The sequence below is a fragment of the Nipponia nippon genome, unplaced genomic scaffold (genome assembly GCF_047370975.1).
Source record: "Nipponia nippon isolate SJK-2023a ecotype South Korea unplaced genomic scaffold, ASM4737097v1 scaffold_1, whole genome shotgun sequence".
Classification (NCBI taxonomy): Eukaryota; Metazoa; Chordata; class Aves; order Pelecaniformes; family Threskiornithidae; genus Nipponia; species Nipponia nippon.
The window spans coordinates 129813744-129833242 of NW_028262290.1; the positions used below are offsets into that span (position 1 = coordinate 129813744).

Here is a 19499-nt window from a genome sequence, read left to right on the forward strand (position 1 = left end):
CAACTACTGGCAAAACAGTGACCAAAAAATTACAGCTTCCTTCTTGTGTTAACGAGTGTTCTTGCTACTGATGAAATAATTTAGAGCTTCATTGTTCCCTCTATGGGTGACTAATTTACAGTGAGGAAAGTCTGTGTATTACAACTAAAGATCTCCTTTCTCCTCCTGCCAAAGGCAGTTGGGACTTAGAAATGAATCTGTAAGGATCAACCTTGCTTCTGGTCCACTAAGGACTTGTCTGTTGTGGGAGCTTTGATTTTGGGAAGCAAAGCACTGTGTGGCAGTTTATGAGTTTTCCCAATAAACCTTGTTATCTCAAGTAATGTTATCTCAATGACATGAGATATCATTCCTATAATTCTGGTGAATAGTATTTGCCTTCATGGATAACTCATGAAGGAATCCCAAGGACCTCCACTTGAATCTATCCCCTTTTCTTTTCCAAGAATGCAAAAGTTGAAAGAAAACCACCCATTGTTTGCTGGTAATAGCAATCAAAAACACAATAGTAACCAGCCATTGGAATTGAGCATTGAAATAGCGTAATAGGCGTGCTGGAAACTAATATGGTTTCGATTCTAAATGTGTGTTTAATTTTTGTTACTTTGTTTAAAAAATGTGTTGTCTTGTTGTAATGCAAAAGTTCATTCCTCTTCATAGGTATCAAAGCAGCTAACATTTCAGTACAGTTTCCATATGTTATGCTTTCAACAATGAAGTAATCATATGGCACAGACAGCTGTTATGCAGAGTGCTGTAACAGCACGTTAAACAGAATCCAGCAAGAAAAAGAGATCTGCTCAGCTAAACTAGTTTGTAAGTTTAAAGTGGACAGTAGAAATGTGCAATAACAGGGGTCGCCCCCCAAATGAATTGAGGACTGAGAGGAGGAGGAGTTAGGTGCTCAAACTGTTGTTGGTTATGGATGTGCTATTAATACGTAGCCAAATTAATCTGAATTTGTAGCAGAACTGCTATTTATATCAGAATCTCTTTGGCTTCTGTAAGCAGGTGGCATTTTTGAACTCCATGTTAGGTTGAATCAGCGTAGACCGTGAACCATTAAATCTGCTATTCATTTGATAATCTGCAGCAGCTTTTTCTTTGGGCAATGCAGATTTGCTCAACACTGCTACAGTTAGAGAGAGCTTGCTCTTTTGTGGTGGGCTGCTTTTTTTAAGGATAGTGCACCGCGATTACGATTTTAAAGGTGCTTGAAATTAGATTTGGGAGTCAGGACAAGTCAGTGGAAACAAGTACACGTTGATGGCTTTTTGAAAATCAAATTCAGGTCACATGGAGTTAAGCACATGATTAATGTTAAGCACCTAATACTCACCGAGGAGGTGAATGCCTGACTTTGAGCACATAACTAGTGTTTTGTCAGACTGGAATAAAGTATTCTGCACTTGCAGTAGTTGCAAGCTCAAGAATTTTTGTATGCACAAAGGCCTAACTTTAGCCATTCACTTCAAAAACTCTTCACCTGCATTACCATATTGTAAATGCTCAGGTTTAATTATTACACCTTATGTTAATGTAGTGTAGTATCATGCAGATGTAATTGAAAAAATAATGAAAAGTAGAAATATGAGATCAAATCCCAGGGCTGTGTATTAAATCGTTGCTGAGAAGTGGGCTGAGAGTGCTACATTTTTGTGTGTTTGACTTATGGAGTGTCTAGCATAGTAAAGTACGAATCAACCAAGTTCTACTGCAGCTTGAAAAAACACACTTTCAGATGTCTGAGGAACCATCTCATTAGTTGTTCAGATTGACAGAAGTTTCTACTTGCTTAATTGCCTGTTTAGAGACTGAAGAACTTGTATGCTATGTTTTTATTAAAAATTAGATATATAGACCCACTCTTGTATAAACAGTATAGGCAAGTAACTAAACCATACTTCACAAAATGAAGACCAAATTCTGTTCTGCAACATAATGAAAGTTTGTCTGAATGCATTCGATATTTCAGGCCTGCAAGGTACGATAAAATCTATGATAAAATATCTTGAGTCAACTGTATTGTGGTCTGTGGTAAAACTTCCCTCTGAGGAACTTCACTGGTGCCAGGATTTCACATTTCTGTGCAGATGATGGAAGAGAGCTTTCTTTATAATTATTGGAGCCAAAATGGTTCCATCTAATTGCAGGTTTGGGGGCCTATATTAATCCTGCACACTAATTAATATATACATATGTTTGCCCAGCATTTAGCAGTCTGAGGCAGCTATTCTAACAGAGCCTTATGGGTGTTCTTGTAAAAAATAAATACATAAATAATAATTTAAAAAATAATGAATGGCATTGTGCAAAACAGTTGATCAACATATGACTTAACTATAATATATGTGTGTGCTTAGACATGGTATGAGATTTTAACATGAGCTTTTGGCTGAGGTCGTGACTGAGCATGAATAATAAGTAAAATCTGTGGTAGTTTCTAGTTTCTGCCTTAAGGAATAAAGCTATAGTAGGAGGTTTCCAATAACAATGAAAAATAATAAGTAAAAGTGCAATTATTTCCTATAGGGGTTTTCTTAACACAGGTGGGATTTGTTCCCAGCAACAGCTAAAAGATGTTTTTTCAGAGCTAGATGCCACATTCCCCTTCTAGGGAGCCAGGCTTTAACCTCATACATATTCAGCTCGCTCTTCCAGTAATCCAGAGTGAAAAATGCTCAAGTGCTTGTCACTGTGCTTGGCTAAGTGCTTCAGAAATGGATCTCTTTTTTCTAGCAGTCAGCTGCTGTTAGGTGGCTGTCCAGATTCCTTAGAAAGGCAAGAGTATGTATTATATTGGTTACCTACTGACAAAACCAAACCAAACCACAAGAAATTACATTCCCAGAACATACTGAAACTTAAGCTTGGAGGATCTGTGGAGCAAAGATGATCTCGTATTGCATGCACAGCAACAGTGCTGTTGTCATGTCTTGGGCTGACTGCATGGCAAATAATAATTACTATACCTATAGTATTACCTATAGCCCCAAATCAAGCAGCTTAAAATTGTCATGAAGAGCAAGAAGGTTATCTTAGTCAAACCTGCACAAATTGGTGGCTCAGTGATCTCTAAGTACACCTCGACTGTATGGAAGCAACTGTATCTCGATGTCCAAAAGCGGCTGGAGGCCTCTTCTGCTGAGGGACCACCGGCAGACTGCTGTAACTCTTGTTGCCCTTGTTCTCTTGATCAGTTTTCATAGAATTCTGACAAAGCAGTGGCAATAAGTAAAAGTAACTTCCAGTGACAGATTAGTTTCTCATATTTACCGTTGGAGATAAACTAGATAAACAATGACATCCTGTAGGAGCGCAGAAGGAGCTCTAGCACCAAGGTGTTGCTGAGCGTCAAGAGTCAGAAGAAGTGGAATAGGTGTGCAGAAAGGAAAGGGGAGAGAGATTTTTGCCTAAGAAATCTAAACAGGATAAGTGTTTACAGACAGAACTTTTCTATTTAAGTTATTTCATTTTTATCTTTGATCTACCAAAGAGTATCTTGATTTTTCTCCTTTGTACCATTTTGTTACATGCCATTTATTGAAATCTAGCTGTGTGATTACCTGGGTACCTGCTCTGCAGTTTGGCTGGACCCTAGAAGAAGGATGAGAATTGGCCCAGGCTTGATGGCTATTTCTCTTACAAGGGAGGCCATGGTGTCCTTTTTTTTTTACTCCTAGGCCAAACTGGAGTCTTTAAGGACTCTGCAAACCCCAGCCCCCATTTGCCTTACGGGAGCTACCGTGTGCGTTTTACAGTGGGTTTGGGACTCTCCAAAGGCCACCTCTTTCAGTGCTGATGGACCAGGTGAGAGAGGAGTGCTGGTTAAGAGTTTGCAAGGAGCATAGGGCCCCAAGCGCATGACTTCGGTTCTTTCAAAGTCCTGTAGCTTTGGGGTGCGGATCCTGGAGTATTTCTGCAGGGCTGTGCTAGATAAGCCAACACAACCCATGAGCATCTTACTTGTTCAGAGGTTTGGGATTCCCACTGATCCAGGGCTGTAACCTTGTGGAGATGGAGTAAAATGATGGGGATTCACCTGTAACTAACCTTTTCTATGGTTTTCACAAGAACACATATCATGATAACCTCCCCTGCTTAGTCCTTCTTTTAAACCCCTCCTAAGCTAACTTTAGTTATAAGTACAAAAAGACCTATACTACATTCACAAAACGAAATTATTTTCAAGTGGTGCTTATAACAATTGAAATTACTTTTAAAGTTAAAAGGCCATTTGTAAGTGTATATAGAGGAAAGCAAGATGGAGGTAAAAATAGCTGATGGGGGAAAACAGGGCTGTGCTGTGAGGAGAAACACATGAAGGCTTTTTTTTAAATCACAATTCTTCTCATAGCCTTCCTCTGCATTTTCTGGTTTTCTTCCTTTTCCTGCTTTATAGGTGCATTTCCCTTACAATTCTGTTAAATTTCTCATTTGCTTTTTAACTTGGCGGTAAAAATGTGTTGATCCCAGTTTGCTATAAGGGTATGTTCTGGGAAGATTGACTCTGTTGTTAGATTTTGTGCTTTCCAGTAAGAATTCTGAATCTTGCCAGAGTAGAAGGCGCTTCAAAAATTTAAGACTGCATCTTATTTATCTCATCTCGTTTACTAAAGGTACCTTTACATGTAACCTCCTGTTTGTTGTAGTTCATCTTCCCAGCCCCTTCAGAGCATTCTTGTTTGCTACAGATGTAAATTGCACCGACAATTGTAAAGCTACTGTGCTGTAGAATTGTATTTTAGTTGCACGTACCTGTAATTAATTGGATGGGAATTTTCACAGTACTCTCCCCAAGGAACAATTTAATTGAAAAGTAACCGAGTTGTCTAGACTATAGCAACTCATAAAATCATCACTAGTTTTGGTTTTTGAGCTACAAAGCAGCAATAGAAACATGGCTTGTAGATTTAAAGTACTTCCAAGCACAGGAACTGTTTTATAATCCCCATCGTAGTAGTCTGACCTGGCAAACTGTTTTTAACAGGGCCGAGAACAGAAAATGTACAATAAGCTTAAAGTAAAGATTATCTCTGTGTTAATTTGTGATAGGTTTTTTTGGTGTAGAAGCGCACCCGCTGTACACAGACCTTTCTTCCTCCAAATGTGTAAAAAATATACATTTTGTAGAAGGCACATTCTGCCTGCCTTTCACAGCTTGTGGCATAACTGGTTTAATGTAGGAATAGCTTGACACTCAAAAAGGAACTTCAGTGGTTCTGGGTAACAATGACGGCATTCATGTTTGTGTGTTTATACTGCAAGGGCCAATTGGTATAAGGATTTTTTTTTTTTTTTTTTTTTTTTTACTATTTAGCTTTATAAGTAATCTGCTAATTACCTTGAAAATTACTAACTGAAAGCACAAATGTTTTTCAGAAAGTTGGAAAGTGTAGCTGGACACATGGAACTTTTAGGTGCTTATTTAAATCATGCCTATGTATATGCACATATATATACATATATATATATATAAAAAAAAATATTACACTGTAAGATTGAACAGGATTTATTTGTACCATTGTAGTGCCTTGAGAACTGAAAAAAAAATCACTCTAGCTATACTAGTGCTGTATGTCTGAATACTGAAAGCAGTTATGGTTTCTCAAGGAGTTTTTACAGTGCCTAGCAGGAAAAAAAGCATACTTATTTAGGCCAGCCTTCAGTGTGCTGAAGATGCTGAAACTTAAGCAAATGTTTGAGTTTTCCTTGCACTGTAGCCAAAGCAAATCAGAAGTAGAAAAAAGCAAGGGCTAACATACCACTTCACACTCGATGACTTAAAACACAGAGAGGTTTATTTCACAGGGGAAATGGTGTATTATGAGTCGATGTTAGCCAGTACATGATCATCAAAATGATGTAAAATTCTAGGAAAAACAGGGTGGTTTGTAGCTCTTGTGTACTACCAGGTGAGCTAAAGGCTACGAAACATTTGTTGACCCCAAAACTACATATTCTCTCGTCTTTTTAGCACTTGTGACCTGGTGAAAGGTGACCACCCTTATTCTTGCTGAAGATGAAGCCCGGTGCTTTGTCCATGCTAGCATAGGCTCCTTCTTGTAAGGTTTTTCCATATATAGTCAGACAGCATCATTCACGGCAGTTTCTCAGCACTTCTGCCTCTAATGCCAAAGGATACAAGAAGCCAAGGAGCAGTGGAAAATAACATCTTGAGAAGTACTTTCATTTCAACTTCAGCCCAGTGATATATAATCTGAAACAATTCACACCTGCTAAGATATGTTTTGTACACCTGATTGAAACAAGTGATAGCCTCAAAGAAAGGTTTGTGACAGCATACCAGGCACAGTGCAGATTTTATCAGAATCTTTGTCTTTAAAAAAGAGAGAGGAGACACGACTCCCCACTGAATGTCTTCTTATGTTTGGCATTTCTTTCTGAGAAACACGAAGTAGGATTAATTAAAAAACAGAACAGATCTTTCCTGTAGATTTTGTGCATATCAGGATGACAAAAGCCTTGATTCTGTCTCAGTGATCAATAGGCATTTTAGTCCTTACTGGTAATTCTGAGTATTGTCACTAGGGCTATCTTTCAAATTATACCAATGGAGTTTCTTAAACCTAGATGGTCAGAGCATTTAAAAGCAGGTAGGGAGAAGCATTAAGTATATTTTCGTGCAAAATAAGTCCTCCCACCCTTCAGTGCATTGAAGTGGAGAATCTGCCATTGCCTCCCGTTGCTGATCAGGGGTTTGTAACCCTCCTGGGGCTCATAAGCATGAAATTCCCTCGGCCTGAAGCTGCTGCAAGAGCGCTGAGCTGCCCTGGGTCTCTGCAGCTCCGCTGCACCCTGGACCTCCGTGGGCAGCCTGCCGCGGGATCCCTTTGGCATGATTGAGCCTGTTCACACTTGAGGGTCTAAGGTCTGGCCCAGAAGCATCTTGGAAATCCCCACGTAGCTGAATCCTGCTGAAATCAGCGGTTCTCCTTGTGTAGTGAGTGCTACCTGCACAGGATGGCAATTCCTTGGACTGGAGCCTGGTCATAGCTCAGTGCATCCTTGCTGGGTTCGTGCACTGATGAAGGCAAAGCACATGGCAGTCGGGGTGGGTAAGGACTGTGTGCATTAGCAGTTTTATGGCCTGTACCGTAAGTGGCTGAATAGCTTTTGTACAGCTGTAAAGCATGTTTAACCCAATGTTATAAAACATGTCTCAAATGTATTTTCATAGCTTCATAAACTGTAGTTCATTTATGTAGGTACTTTTTATTGTAATCCTTTATCTTAAACATGAAACTGTTTCCTGATATCATTTCTATTTTTTCTTCTTTACGAAAAAAGGGGAAAAGAAAAGAAAAACTGCCTTTTTGTTATATGCATCAGGAGAGTCCTTAAGTACAGTAATAGTGCCCTGAACTTGTATTTTTGTATTTCTAACCTCAGAATGCAGGCCTAGCAACTAAAAAGCCAAAATAACATTAATTATGAGTGTTCTTCGCTGTGGTTTTTGGAGTATAAGTTTGGAACAGATGTTTGGGGGGAGAGGAGGGGGGAGGAAGAAGGATGGATTGTTTCTTTTTCTCAGCCCCAACTGGTCTTAATTCTTTCTTGAACATTTTGAGAATATCTTTAAACATTTGCCAGAGTTCAATTAACATCTTGTGACTAAAGGTGGAAAATGTCCTACTTTGTTTTTCTTCAAACATATACCTGCTCTTGCTGCTCATGCCAAAGCCAGAGAAAGAAAGGATTCCAGCTGGCATAGTTTTTATTACTGTTACATTAATTTGCAGGTTAAGCCTCAAGTTGGGAGGGGTCTGCTGGAGTGATTTATTTATTTACTTTTTTTATTTTCATGATTTTAAAAAAGTGCCGTGTAAAACACTGCCATTACAGGAAAGTTACGCTCTTTTTTGGTGAGCGTTTAACAGCTTATTCTTGTTTACATGAAGTTGTAGAAATCTAGTTTTAAAATATGTTTAAAGTAGAGATTGTGTTCTTGGGTTTATCATGTTTTTCCTGTACTATGTATAAACAGAAGATTGTACGTTATTGAAAGCCTTTTTTTGTGGAAAACAGGATTGCCAAAAAAGTTTATATAAGAATGCAAAATAACTTCCCGAGACTATTGGCGCAGTGTGACCATAAAACCTCAACAGCACATTGTGCAGTGACATTATAACAATTTGCTTTAGCACCTCTGCAGCGTTCTCAGAAAGTCCTGTTCTACAAAACACATGCCGTGGTATCAGTTGACTGTTTTTTCCAGAATCGGTTCTTTACATGCATGTTTTTGTGATTAGTTGCTGTTTTGCAAGTAATGGGAAGTGGAGAAAATTTTTTTCTTATTTAGCTTGTTACATGTATGTTTTATTTGCATACATTTTTACATTCAATAAGTTGTAACATATCTGCTTATATAGATGTGCAAGCTCCTTTTAGTGGATTTTGGTCTCTGGATTGGGATTTTCTGTGTTTTAGTTTTAAAGACTGTTCTTTGATATACCGATATCAAGATACAGATATATCAAGATAGAAAATGGCACACAATTGCTCCTAAGGCCAGATAGAGTCCAGCTGCTCCACCAACCCCTATATTGGCTCTGGAGGACTATTTTTTTTTAACCTGAGTGTTATTAGTTCTGTTTCTCTTGTAGCCCAAAATGGTGAGCCGATCTCATGTGTAAATAGTTCACAATTTTACTGATAGTGAATAAGAATATCCAATACTAATGTCATACTAATAGTACCTTACATAAAAACCTTTATGTTTATTTTGTACCTTTATCATTTTAGCTTTACCTCCAGGATTTTAGGGTGATTTCCCATATAGACTAGCTCAGCTGAAATCATTTTATACCAAAATACAGTATATTCGGTTCTGTGTTTTACCTATAGGATCTGAAGTGTTTGCGTGCTTTCCAAAGTGGATTCAAACCTTGTAATTGAATGTATTTTCAGTCACTTAAAATTCAGCATGAGCTTACACTGAGCATTTAAATGAGAACTAACGGTGATTTGAAATGGTGGAATCGACCTACCTACCATTTCATTTAAAACTCCAAGATTATCTGTGCGTCGGGTGCATAACTACTCGCGGATTCATCCTCTTTGAGGTACCACCCTCCAAAATCGCTGTGGAAAGTAACTTTTCAGACTGTCTCTGTGACTGTGCAGGCTACAGCTGCCATTTCTGTGGTGACTGTGAGAGAGGGTAGAGGATGTCCAGAAACATCTACCTATATCCTTCCTTATGTTTCCTCCTTCGGTATAGCAGACCCTACTGGCTGAAAGCTACTCTTCAAATGATGGAAACAAACAAGAAAAAGTATTTTTTTGTCTTAATTTATTTTCTCTGGCACTTTTAAGTACCTTGTGCATAAAAATAATGTCAAAAACCATATTGCTCTTTGTATTTGAATCCATAGTCACATCATTACACGAGGCACATTTTTGAAATTGTCTTGGTGCTTATTCGCTAACTGAGCCTTGCTTCAGCCAGAGACAATAGAAAATTAGTTCTTCTGAGTACTAATAGTTCCTAAACAGCTCATTATTTAGGGCTTGGTACTTGATCTGAGCTAGGAGAGGACTGGAAGGAAGGGCGGTTTCTCCAGAAGACATGTTTCTGGCCAAATCCTGCTCTGACTAGTGTCATGAGGAAGAGTAGGATGCTGGCAGCGGCGATGGCTGAAGCGCAAGATGAGGGATGTGCTCCTGGCGCGAGCATGTGTGAGAGCAGCCCGGCAGCGACCGCCGCAGACCACACAGCCCGTGGGACCCGCTGCGTGGGGGCTGGCAGCGGCCAGCAGGACGTGCCCTGCGCCCGCCCCCGCCGCTCGGCGCAAGGCCAAGTCAATAATAAGTTGTAATTGTTATTTTGATGGCTCTTTTGTGATCGTGCAGAGGGATGGAGGTCTCTGCCAGCCTTGGCAAGTGCCCATTTGACAAACCATAACCATCTCAAGCAGCTCCCTCGAGTGACAGCAGAGCTGCCAAACATGCAGTTGGCTTTGAGAACAGATTTGCCTCCCCTCTCCCAGGAGCAAGGTTCAGAGATATTTACTGGGATAAGAGAGAAAACTTTTCACTGCCTGTGCTTGCGCCTGCTGGCTGTAGAACGGCTCCAGCCTTCACTGCGGTGAACCTAGTGCTCACTTTATGTAGGTGCTTAATCCAAACACTGGAATTGCACTTGCAATCTAAAATACCAGTGTCTGTAGAGCTACACAGTGCTCTGTTTAAACTACCCTGGGTTTTCTTCAGTTGTATTACATACATGTTTACATCATCTTTGTGGACAGGAATGATAAAAGTATTTTTGAAAATACAAGAAATTAATCTGAATGGACCTTTCACAAAGGCTGAAAAACACTTTCTGTCCTCCGAGTCCCCTTCTCCCCCCACCTCCAAAACAAACAAGCAAGCAAAGGAAAAATCCTGGCTTAGTCTGTTTGGATGATCCAGTGTCTGAAATTTGTTGCCTGAGTTTGCAGAGCCAATGCATTGTGCCACCCGTACCAGCTCAGGGCCAAGAGAGTCCTCCTACAGCTTCTAGAGACATGCATAGCAGCCATGACACATGTTATTTAACTGTTTTGTATTTCATTGCCCCTAGCATTTATTTCCTGTGCTTTATATAAAGGAAGAATATTTCATTTTGAATGACTTGATATGTCTTTAGATCAGCAATGAGTATCAGCTGTGGGAACGTTCTCCCTGCTGGTGAGCGTGGAGGAGACTGTGTGCATCCATGGACACAGAGGGAAGAAGTTTGACAAACCCATAAATATGCTTTAGTGTTAGACCAAAATTCACATAATATTAATAATTCACTTTTTTTATCAAGGAAGCTGTCATAGTATATGGGAATGCAAACTTCTTGACATAAGAAGTGCTCTCATAAAACTGTTTCTATGAAATACAAACTGCAAGTCCCGCACGGGACAAAGTGTGAAGCTGAATTTTTATGAGAGATCATTGGAATTACCATGAACTTTCAGTGACACTAGCAGTGTTGGTTCCCACTGCAGAAAGCTAGTTGCTCATAGTTATTCATTGTATACTTAAATGTATACTTTCTGGTCACAAAAATAATTGGCAAGGGTGTTTTGGGTTTGTTTTTCTTCATGAGAGGAGAAAGGAAGAACTCATAATGTTCCTGATCAGAGGTCAAGATAGATCGTATTCATTGTAATGGCACACACAGCTTGTGCTGTTTTTCATCAGCTTTGTCTTTTTTATATTTCACGGCACAGTATAGAAGTCTTTAGATTTAAAAAGTGACATAACTACAAGTTATGTGCATCTGCTAGAACCAAGATTCATTCAAAGTTGAGGGACAAAATCCTCTGTAAATCTCACGGTGGAGTGAATTCACTCACGCAAAAGGCAGAATTTATCTTGGCTACAGTGGTGTGAATACTGAGTAAACCCCAGAAACATTAAAAGATAAGACTCCAGATTTTCAGCAGTGTAGCTGGGATGTTGTCTGTTCCAGAATGTCACATGATTAATTATCTGCAAAATGTTTCTGAGCTATTTAAATTACTGACTTCATCTACTGGAAAAAGTAGTAGATGGGCACTCAAGAGGTGAGATCTTTGCTGTAGGATTAAGTGATGTTCTTGCTGATTTCAATAGCAAAACTGACTGGAAGAAGTAGAGCAAGTCTTTATGGTGCAACTTTGCTTTTCATCACTCTACAAAGACTTCTCACCATGCAGGCAGTAATCATAATCCCTTTTTGTGCATGTGTTTAGTTTTGGCAAATAAATTTTTATGTAATACTTGCCTCTGATACGGCATACTATGCCAGCTGTGCCTGGTGGTGTCCACCTGAAGTCCATGCCCACCTCAAGTCCATTTCCACCAGTGGAGTCCAACTCCTCTTTGAGGAGCAGTGGCATTGTCTCAGTGTGGAAAATTCCAGAAAAAAAGCCTAGCATTCTTTCCCTGCCTTTGTTTTGCTTTGTTTCATTTTTTAATCTGCTGGGGGCAGCACAGATGAAGTGAGCCTTTTGGCAGGGCCACTGGAGTGAGGAGAGGGGAATTGGCTTTGTGGGCCAGGACTGAGGGAATATTGCATGCGAGGGCGGGGGCAATATTAGGAAGATGTTACTGAGTCATTTGGATGATAAAACACTGAGTTTAGGTTAGACTGAGGTAGAACTATGTAGGGTCTCTGAATGAAAGCCAGATGATGAAACTGGATATGGTAAAAAGCAATGAGCTAGCTAGCAAGGAGCCTCAGAAAGAGCCTTACCAGAGGAGAGAGGTGGAGAACACAGTTTTCTTGCTATTTTAGAACTAATATTTAGTTACAGTAATAATATTGTGTATTTGTACATTACCTTGCTGAAAGCATGTGCTTCTCTATTACCCTTTCCCCTCCAGATATTTAGATGCTTCATCTTAGATAAATGTGTGTTGTTGCCTTTGGGGGTTTTTTTGCTATTCAGACTTCTGAAGCCTAAATCCAGTATTTTTGCTTTGAGTACTGCATGATGAGAAACGGTAAGGCCATTAGCACATGTGCTTCAGGAACGGCTCTGCTCGGTCCCCCAGAAGGGCAGCGTGCCCCAGCAGAGCGTCCTGTTTTCCACGTGCATGGCAACATCCAAGCGGAGATCAGTGAGCCAGCTCTCTTGGAGCTCTCTTAAGAGTTATTGCAAATACTTGTCCAAATCACACCCTTGTTACACCCTAGAACGGGCCATAGGTTAGATGAAAAGGTGCTTAATTTTTTTTTTCTTTTAAAAAGTAAATATTTACAATTATTATTGTGAAACGCCAACCAAGTTTTAAAAAAAAGCAAGCAAGCAAGCTATATCTTGATCAAAGTGCACTGTTGCGCGCTTCCCCTTCAGCGCACTGCTGGTACCCTGGCAAGCTGCCCGAAGGAGCCAGCGGCAGCCGGCGGCTCAGGTTGCAGTTCGTACACCTGACGTGTAGCTGAGGACCAGGGACTCCAGCTCGGCGTGGGAACGGCTTCGCAAAGCCACCGTCCTCGGCCTTACAGTACTTAATTAAAATACCTCGTCTAGGGGCTGTTTATTATGGCAGCGCCAACCTGTGTGTTGTGCTTTTTGTTTTTCCTCTTCCCACCCCCCCCCTCTGATGTGTGGCACGCAATCAGTGAGGCACCGCATGGGTTGCTGCTCTTAGACACTGACAACGGAGGAAATTAAATTCTGAGGCGGAATCAGTTAAAAGCCTGACTAAATCAGTGTTGTTTTTCTATGGCAACTGAAACAACATAATTATTTAAAGGATAAATTTTTATTGCTAATGAATTCTTTTCACGACAGTAAGTTTTTTGCGTTTTGTTTATACCAGGACCTGCTTAAATACATTTTGGGGTTTTTAATTTTTTTTTTAAAGAGACTACGAGCAATTGAGTTCAGTAGGATACTTAGATAAAAGCAGTGATAGACCGCAGTTCCAGCTTTGTATAAAGTAACATGCCTTTCAGGTACTTGGCACCATTAGTATTACTGTTTTGTGCAAGAAGAAATACATATTTATATGGTTATTCATACTTGAAAAAGCTCATCATATTTGTAAAAAACATGGTGACAAGTCTGGATTTAAAAACTTAAGACAATGAAGCATTTGCTTATACTGTTTAAACAACTCTTGACTATACTAGACAAAACCTTGCATTTTTGTTCGGGTGAGCTAATTAAAAGAAAACCATAAGGATGGTCTGACCTCACAGATGCTTACGCACGTGTTTTGGTTTCTTCTGTCTCTCTCCTTCAATGTGTCTACCTGTAAGTGAAGCATGGGCAAAAGTTGTTACAGAATTGAGTCTTACTGTACAAAGTTATCAGAAAAATTAAAAGGCTGCCCTGAAAGTAGAGGAAAACCTATGGAAATGCATAATTGCAATGATTGCTTCTTCTCCCCACTGTTCTGTGTATCTTTTCCCTTATATACCATATTGCATATTAAGTTTTATAGAGCACTGATTGTTGTTTTATAAAAGCATGCTCCTTGTTGTCACTAAAGGTAGTGATATCCTTAGTAGATGTCGTACAGTCTCAAATGATGTTTTCTTTGGGAGGACAAAGTCCTCTTTGGGAGGAAATCACCCCCTCTTACGGGGCTTACAAGGGGGGTGATTATAATGGCAGAAATTGTTGGTGTCAGTGTTTAGAATTGTATATTTTCTCATCCTATGAGTGCATGCATGTATTTACAATAGGGTGTTCTGTTGCATTTGCTTTAAAAAACCCCACTGAGCTAAAAAGTTTGAAAGGAACAGCTTGAGGAATTTTTTCCATCAAGATACAATCAAGGGCAGGAAATCGTAGAAGCAGAGTTGTGGTTTTGCCTCCATTTTTTTATTAGTTAATTAAACTATAACAACTCTTAACTTCATTTTAGGTTAACTGTTCCTAGAGTTCAGAAATATTTTAAGAGGTCAATAATGCTTTCTTTGGCTTTGGCTCATTCGGTGTGGGATAAGGAGTCACAGTCAGCAGAGCAGAGTTTTCCAGATGTGCTGCAGAGCATGTGTGCGTGCGCTTATGTCGACAGTTGTTGACGGTGGGAAACCATCCATCTTTCCTCATCTGCGCACCACCCTGTACGGATGAAAACCGCAGGAAAGAAACGTGGATAGCCTGACATCTGTAAGCGAACTTACAGTATCTGATTAAAGCTCAGGAGCCCTGAGTACTTGCAGCTACCAGTTGACACGCGTTTTTACTCGATGATGGAGAGGTGCCGAGTCTGAGCGAGAGCACTGGGGGAGGGGGAATCCAAAGGGAAAAATTCGAGACGATAGGTGTGTATTTAGTTTCGCCAGAAGCAAAAAAACCCCAAAGACCCCATTGTACATTGCAGCATGGGTTTTCTCTGTGAAGCTGGGATGTTTCTTTTTTTAAAGTGCCGTGAGGCATCTGTCTGCATTTTCTTCTGGGCGCGTAGAGCTGCTTAGAGGCATGCACTTAAAGGGCATATGAGGGAAGCAAATAGAGCCATGCAAGTGTCACATAACTGTCTTTAATAACGGGAGCTATTCCAGCACTCGGAGCCAAATCGTCTTTCAGCAGAAAGGATAAAATTTAGCAGAGCTGGGAAAGGGAAAGAAGAAAGGGGAGGGGAAACACAGCACCACCTCCTGCTGACACCACAGAAGTTTCCCTCAGCTTTCCCTCTCTTTCCCTCTGTGCATATATTTTCTTTTTAATCAGCTGGGGCTCTTCCCTCCCCTGCTTTTTTTTTTTTTTAAACTGTATTTTTATAGATGGAATTCTGCTTTCCTAATTTCTCTTGTTTCACATTTAACTTCTTCAGAGAATTTCATTAATAGTTATTGCAATTAAAAATAATAAATAAACTCAGCACCAGCTGCTCAAATGGCTGTTGTAGCATATCTGGAACATAATGCGGTCTGTTCAGGGCAGCCACACAATGCAATTTATCCCCACACCTGAGGGAATGAATTTCACAACTATAATTGCTACAATATAATTCTTATTAATGTTGTGCTATAATTCCTATTAATTCCAAAGGGCTAGTAAATGCATTAGGACTTGTCAACATATTATTTTACACTGTTTATGATCTGTAGAATTACGCTTTTCAGTATTGTATTGCATAAAGAAAAGCCTTAAAATTAGCTTTAATTGCGGGGGGGGGGAACCACATTTTCTGTTCAGGCACTGGGAAAAAAGAAGGATCCTGGTGTTTGAGGAGTAATGAAACTGCATTTTAAAATCAGTCCTTTGAACTTTCTGTGCCACGCAGTTAACCGTTTATGAAGATATATTAATAATGCCTGTCCTGGTTATTAGAAAAAGAACCACTGGTGTCTTTATGAAGGAATAAATAACTATAAGAAAGATAGGTCTATAAAATTAAAAATAACTGTCTTCCAGCAAAGACAAAAGTGGGGAAATTACAAGTCATTGTTACTGATGTGATAAATGCAGAATGTGTTATCTTGCTGTGCTCTTATTTATTCTTGTTTTATCTCACTGTCCCGCTTTTCTAGGTAGTGAATATGATGAGGAGGAAGTAGACTATGAAGAATCAGACAGTGATGAGTCCTGGACTACAGAAAGTGCTATCAGCTCTGAAGCTATCCTTAGTTCAATGTGCATGAATGGAGGGGATGAGAAACCTTTTGCCTGTCCTGTTCCTGGATGTAAAAAAAGATATAAGGTAAGCAGTAGTGCAGAGCTACCTTATTTCCCGCTGATGTAGGGGGGGAGCCTCTAAAATCGGTTTGTACCTTTCTCATTTAATAGACTTCTCACATTTATTTTTGTGGTATTGTAGCAGAGTACATATTTTATTCACTGGTTTCCTCTCAAGCACAGCCAAGTTATCAGTTTTACAAAGGATGTAGCCTTTTGCACCCCTGTCTGTCAAGAGAGATTACATATAGTGGCTCTTTTGCTTTACACATTTTAACTGCAGAATGCAGGAGGTACTACCAGCAAAATAATCTCTTGGATCCCTTTCAGAGACACTAAATAAAAAGCTTCTGCCCATCAACGCCAGAACCAATTTCTTCTGATTAACTGGTAGGGATACTGCCTCTCCTTTAGTGAGACTGTGCCCAGAGTACTTTTCCTGGTAATGGTGATGTGCGGAAGGTGGTGGTTAACATTTTGCAAGCCAGAAGTCACCTCAGGAAGGCAGAGCCTCAGAGAAATTCTGGCATCGTTCTGTCCTGGGTCCGAGTCCCCGTGACCCGTGTCCCTGTGACCCATCTGCACAGCCATCAGTGTCCGGCCCTGCGTGCAGGGCTTGCATCCCTCTGCGTGACATGCTGGGAAACAATCCCACCACCACCACCTTTTTAATTACTCTCTGTCATGAAAAATTTTTGTCTGTTTATGGGAGTGAAACATCGTTAACTTTGAACCTTGAGCTGGCTGGTATAGAACATACCGTGATTTTGTGAGGACAGGAGCGTTGCTTCATGTGAACTGGTGCAGGGACGGATGAAGTTATATTGAACAGCTTGGACATCAGTATGGTATTCTATAGTCATTGAAATTTGGGAGCAGAAATAGCATGTTGGCGTAGTTCCTCTAAATCATTTTCTGAATTTTTTGCAGGAAGTACTGGAAAATTCAACCACTGACCTATACCCTAGAAAAAGCAGTGGTGGTTGGATTGGTTTTATACTAGTTTTATTTTATGGCTTCTCCTTTAAATAACTGAAAAGTAGGGACTTAAAAGAGAACAGAAATATGAAAGAGAAATATAGGAAGACCAATAACCTTTGAGATAAAACAGTTGTGACAAGAATGAATAAACTGTGCATGAAATCGTGTAGTAGACGAAAACGTGTTTCAGTGATGCTGCAGCTGTTCTGGACTGCGGCAGCTCCCATAGCAGCAAATCACAGGACTGATTCCTCTACAGATCAGTTAATACTGACAGTACTTACTTAAAACATGAGCAAGAAAGCAACGTGCTCATTTCTTAGTGACATACAAGTCTCTTTTTGCAGAGATTAGCCTTAACTATGTGATGGTTATTCTCTTCAGGTACAGGAGAAACTGAACACCATCTGCAGGGGCAGGGCAGAGGGAAAGATGTTTTCAGACTATTTGCAAGTATTACTTTGCAGATACACCCACATTATTCAAGACTAATACTTTTCTTGTGTGTGGTAGAAGCTGTGCCAGATGAAGGGTGTAGTGTAAGAGCTAAATCCCTAGCTCAGGAAGCAAACAAGCCATGGTGATTGTTAGAAGTCACTGTGCCCACAGGGCATCTATGCATTGCAGAAAACATTCACTTAATGGCACAGGCTAGAAGGAGAACCCTGTAATTTGCTATATCCTGTCTGTTCTCTGTTTGACTGCCAGCCCTCTGTCTTTTTATTGCCCAAATAAGCAAGCTGTTCCTGCCTGCTTCTGCTATCTCACTACCTTCATCTCAAATGCATGAGGACTGTCTAAGGGATATCTTGTACACCATTAATGTTAGAACAGTCGGAGAGGGAACAAATTAACGACCCTTAGAGAGGCTGACAGACAGAGAGCAGCAGCAAATAAAAAGTACCGTATTTTCCTAAGAGACTCACCTCTGTTTAGTCCTGATAGGAAAACACATTTCCTTAAACTCTGCCTCACCTCATTTCTCTTTTCTGTGGGCTCTGTTTCCTCCCTTTTTTCTTTTCAGCCTCATTTTTTTCTTTTTGCATTTTTATCTTTGTTTCCTTCCTTTTAGCTTTGTGTCAGCTGTGTTTCTTGTTTCCTCTTCATCTTCCTTCTGCTTACCCCCCTCCTCTGATGAATTATTTGCAAAGTCTGGGTAGGGAGTCCTGTGATCAAAGCACTGGGATTTTCTGGTGGGTACTGGATAATCACAGTCAGGGCTGTAAAACAATTATAGAGCTCCAAACAGGAACACGGACATGTACATACAGTAATTGCCAGACTCACTTTACGGCTGAGAAAGGATGCATTCCTTTAGGGAGCGAGGAGGAAAGGAGGATATACACAGTTTTCTTTTGTCTGGCCTTAGGTGACGTACATTTGAGAAGCAGAAATGTTATTTTTAGATGTGTTATTTGTATTACAGTACTGCTTAAAGGACCCAGTAGGGATGGGGCTCCTTTTTGCAAACAATGTACAAGGCTAAAAGATGGCCTCTGCACTGAAAAGTCATTATGGAAAGGTAAATAAGACAAGAATGAGTACAACAAGTACTCCCAAGGAATGGGCTGGGGCGGACAATGGAAACTGTAATGAGAACATGTTTATACACAAGCCCAGATGAGTATCAGAAGACCCTACTGGCCTCCTGCCCAGCTGCTATCTCTTGGCAGTTTCCCATAGGCAGTGCAGTACAAGTGAGTCACAAGCATTTAGTTGTTCTTCGGGAACTTTATTTTTTTTTTTAAGAAATAAAATTGCTTGCTTATAGTATCTATTGGTACTCTATATAGTATGGCACAGATTTTCTTGAGGAGCTGAAGATTCTGGGGGGAAAAAAACTTTTTTTTTTAATGATATGTAAATTTGTTTGTGGCATAGTCAGAAGCAGCTAAATGAATCTGGAGCACACTGACTTCTAGATGCTTAAAACACAAGCCTTTGAACTAATTTCTGAAGCTTGCTTTCTTCTTCTCTAATTATGGTTATTGGCTTAGAGAACAAATTATAAGTATTCTATAGTTTGCCATTTATGGTTTTTATTTTCTTCATATGATTTGTATTTGATGCCTTAAATTTGATTTTTAGAAAATGATCTGCATGGTTCAGAGGAACTCAGAGATGTTAGCCTTGTTTCTGTGGAGTTCACCCTGACCAGATCTTGGATTTATATCCACATTTAGATGCCCTGTCCAAAAGTGTGAGGGTATTGAGTAGTTAACGTGCATTGCAAAATGCTGCCTGTAGGAGCTAAAGTGTGGATTTATGAAGGTGGCAATTAGTTTTCCTTTTATTCAATACCACCTATGTGTGCCAGTTATTTGGTCTCTAGCTCTGGAGAAGGACATTCAAAATGTATATATGATGTAGATTAAACTTATTCAGGCAACTTCCAAA

General features: G+C 40.0%; 1 protein-coding gene across 2 annotated transcripts in view; it reads left to right on the plus strand.

Moving 5' to 3' along the window:
- Positions 1-19499, plus strand: part of JAZF1 (JAZF zinc finger 1) — a 200628-nt gene that overhangs the window by 173593 nt on the left and 7536 nt on the right. For both annotated transcript variants that reach the window (XM_087772454.1, XM_087772459.1), the window contains exon 4: positions 15977-16146. In XM_087772454.1, coding sequence (XP_087628580.1) covers positions 15977-16146 — 170 coding nt within the window. The remainder of the gene's footprint in view (positions 1-15976; positions 16147-19499) is intronic.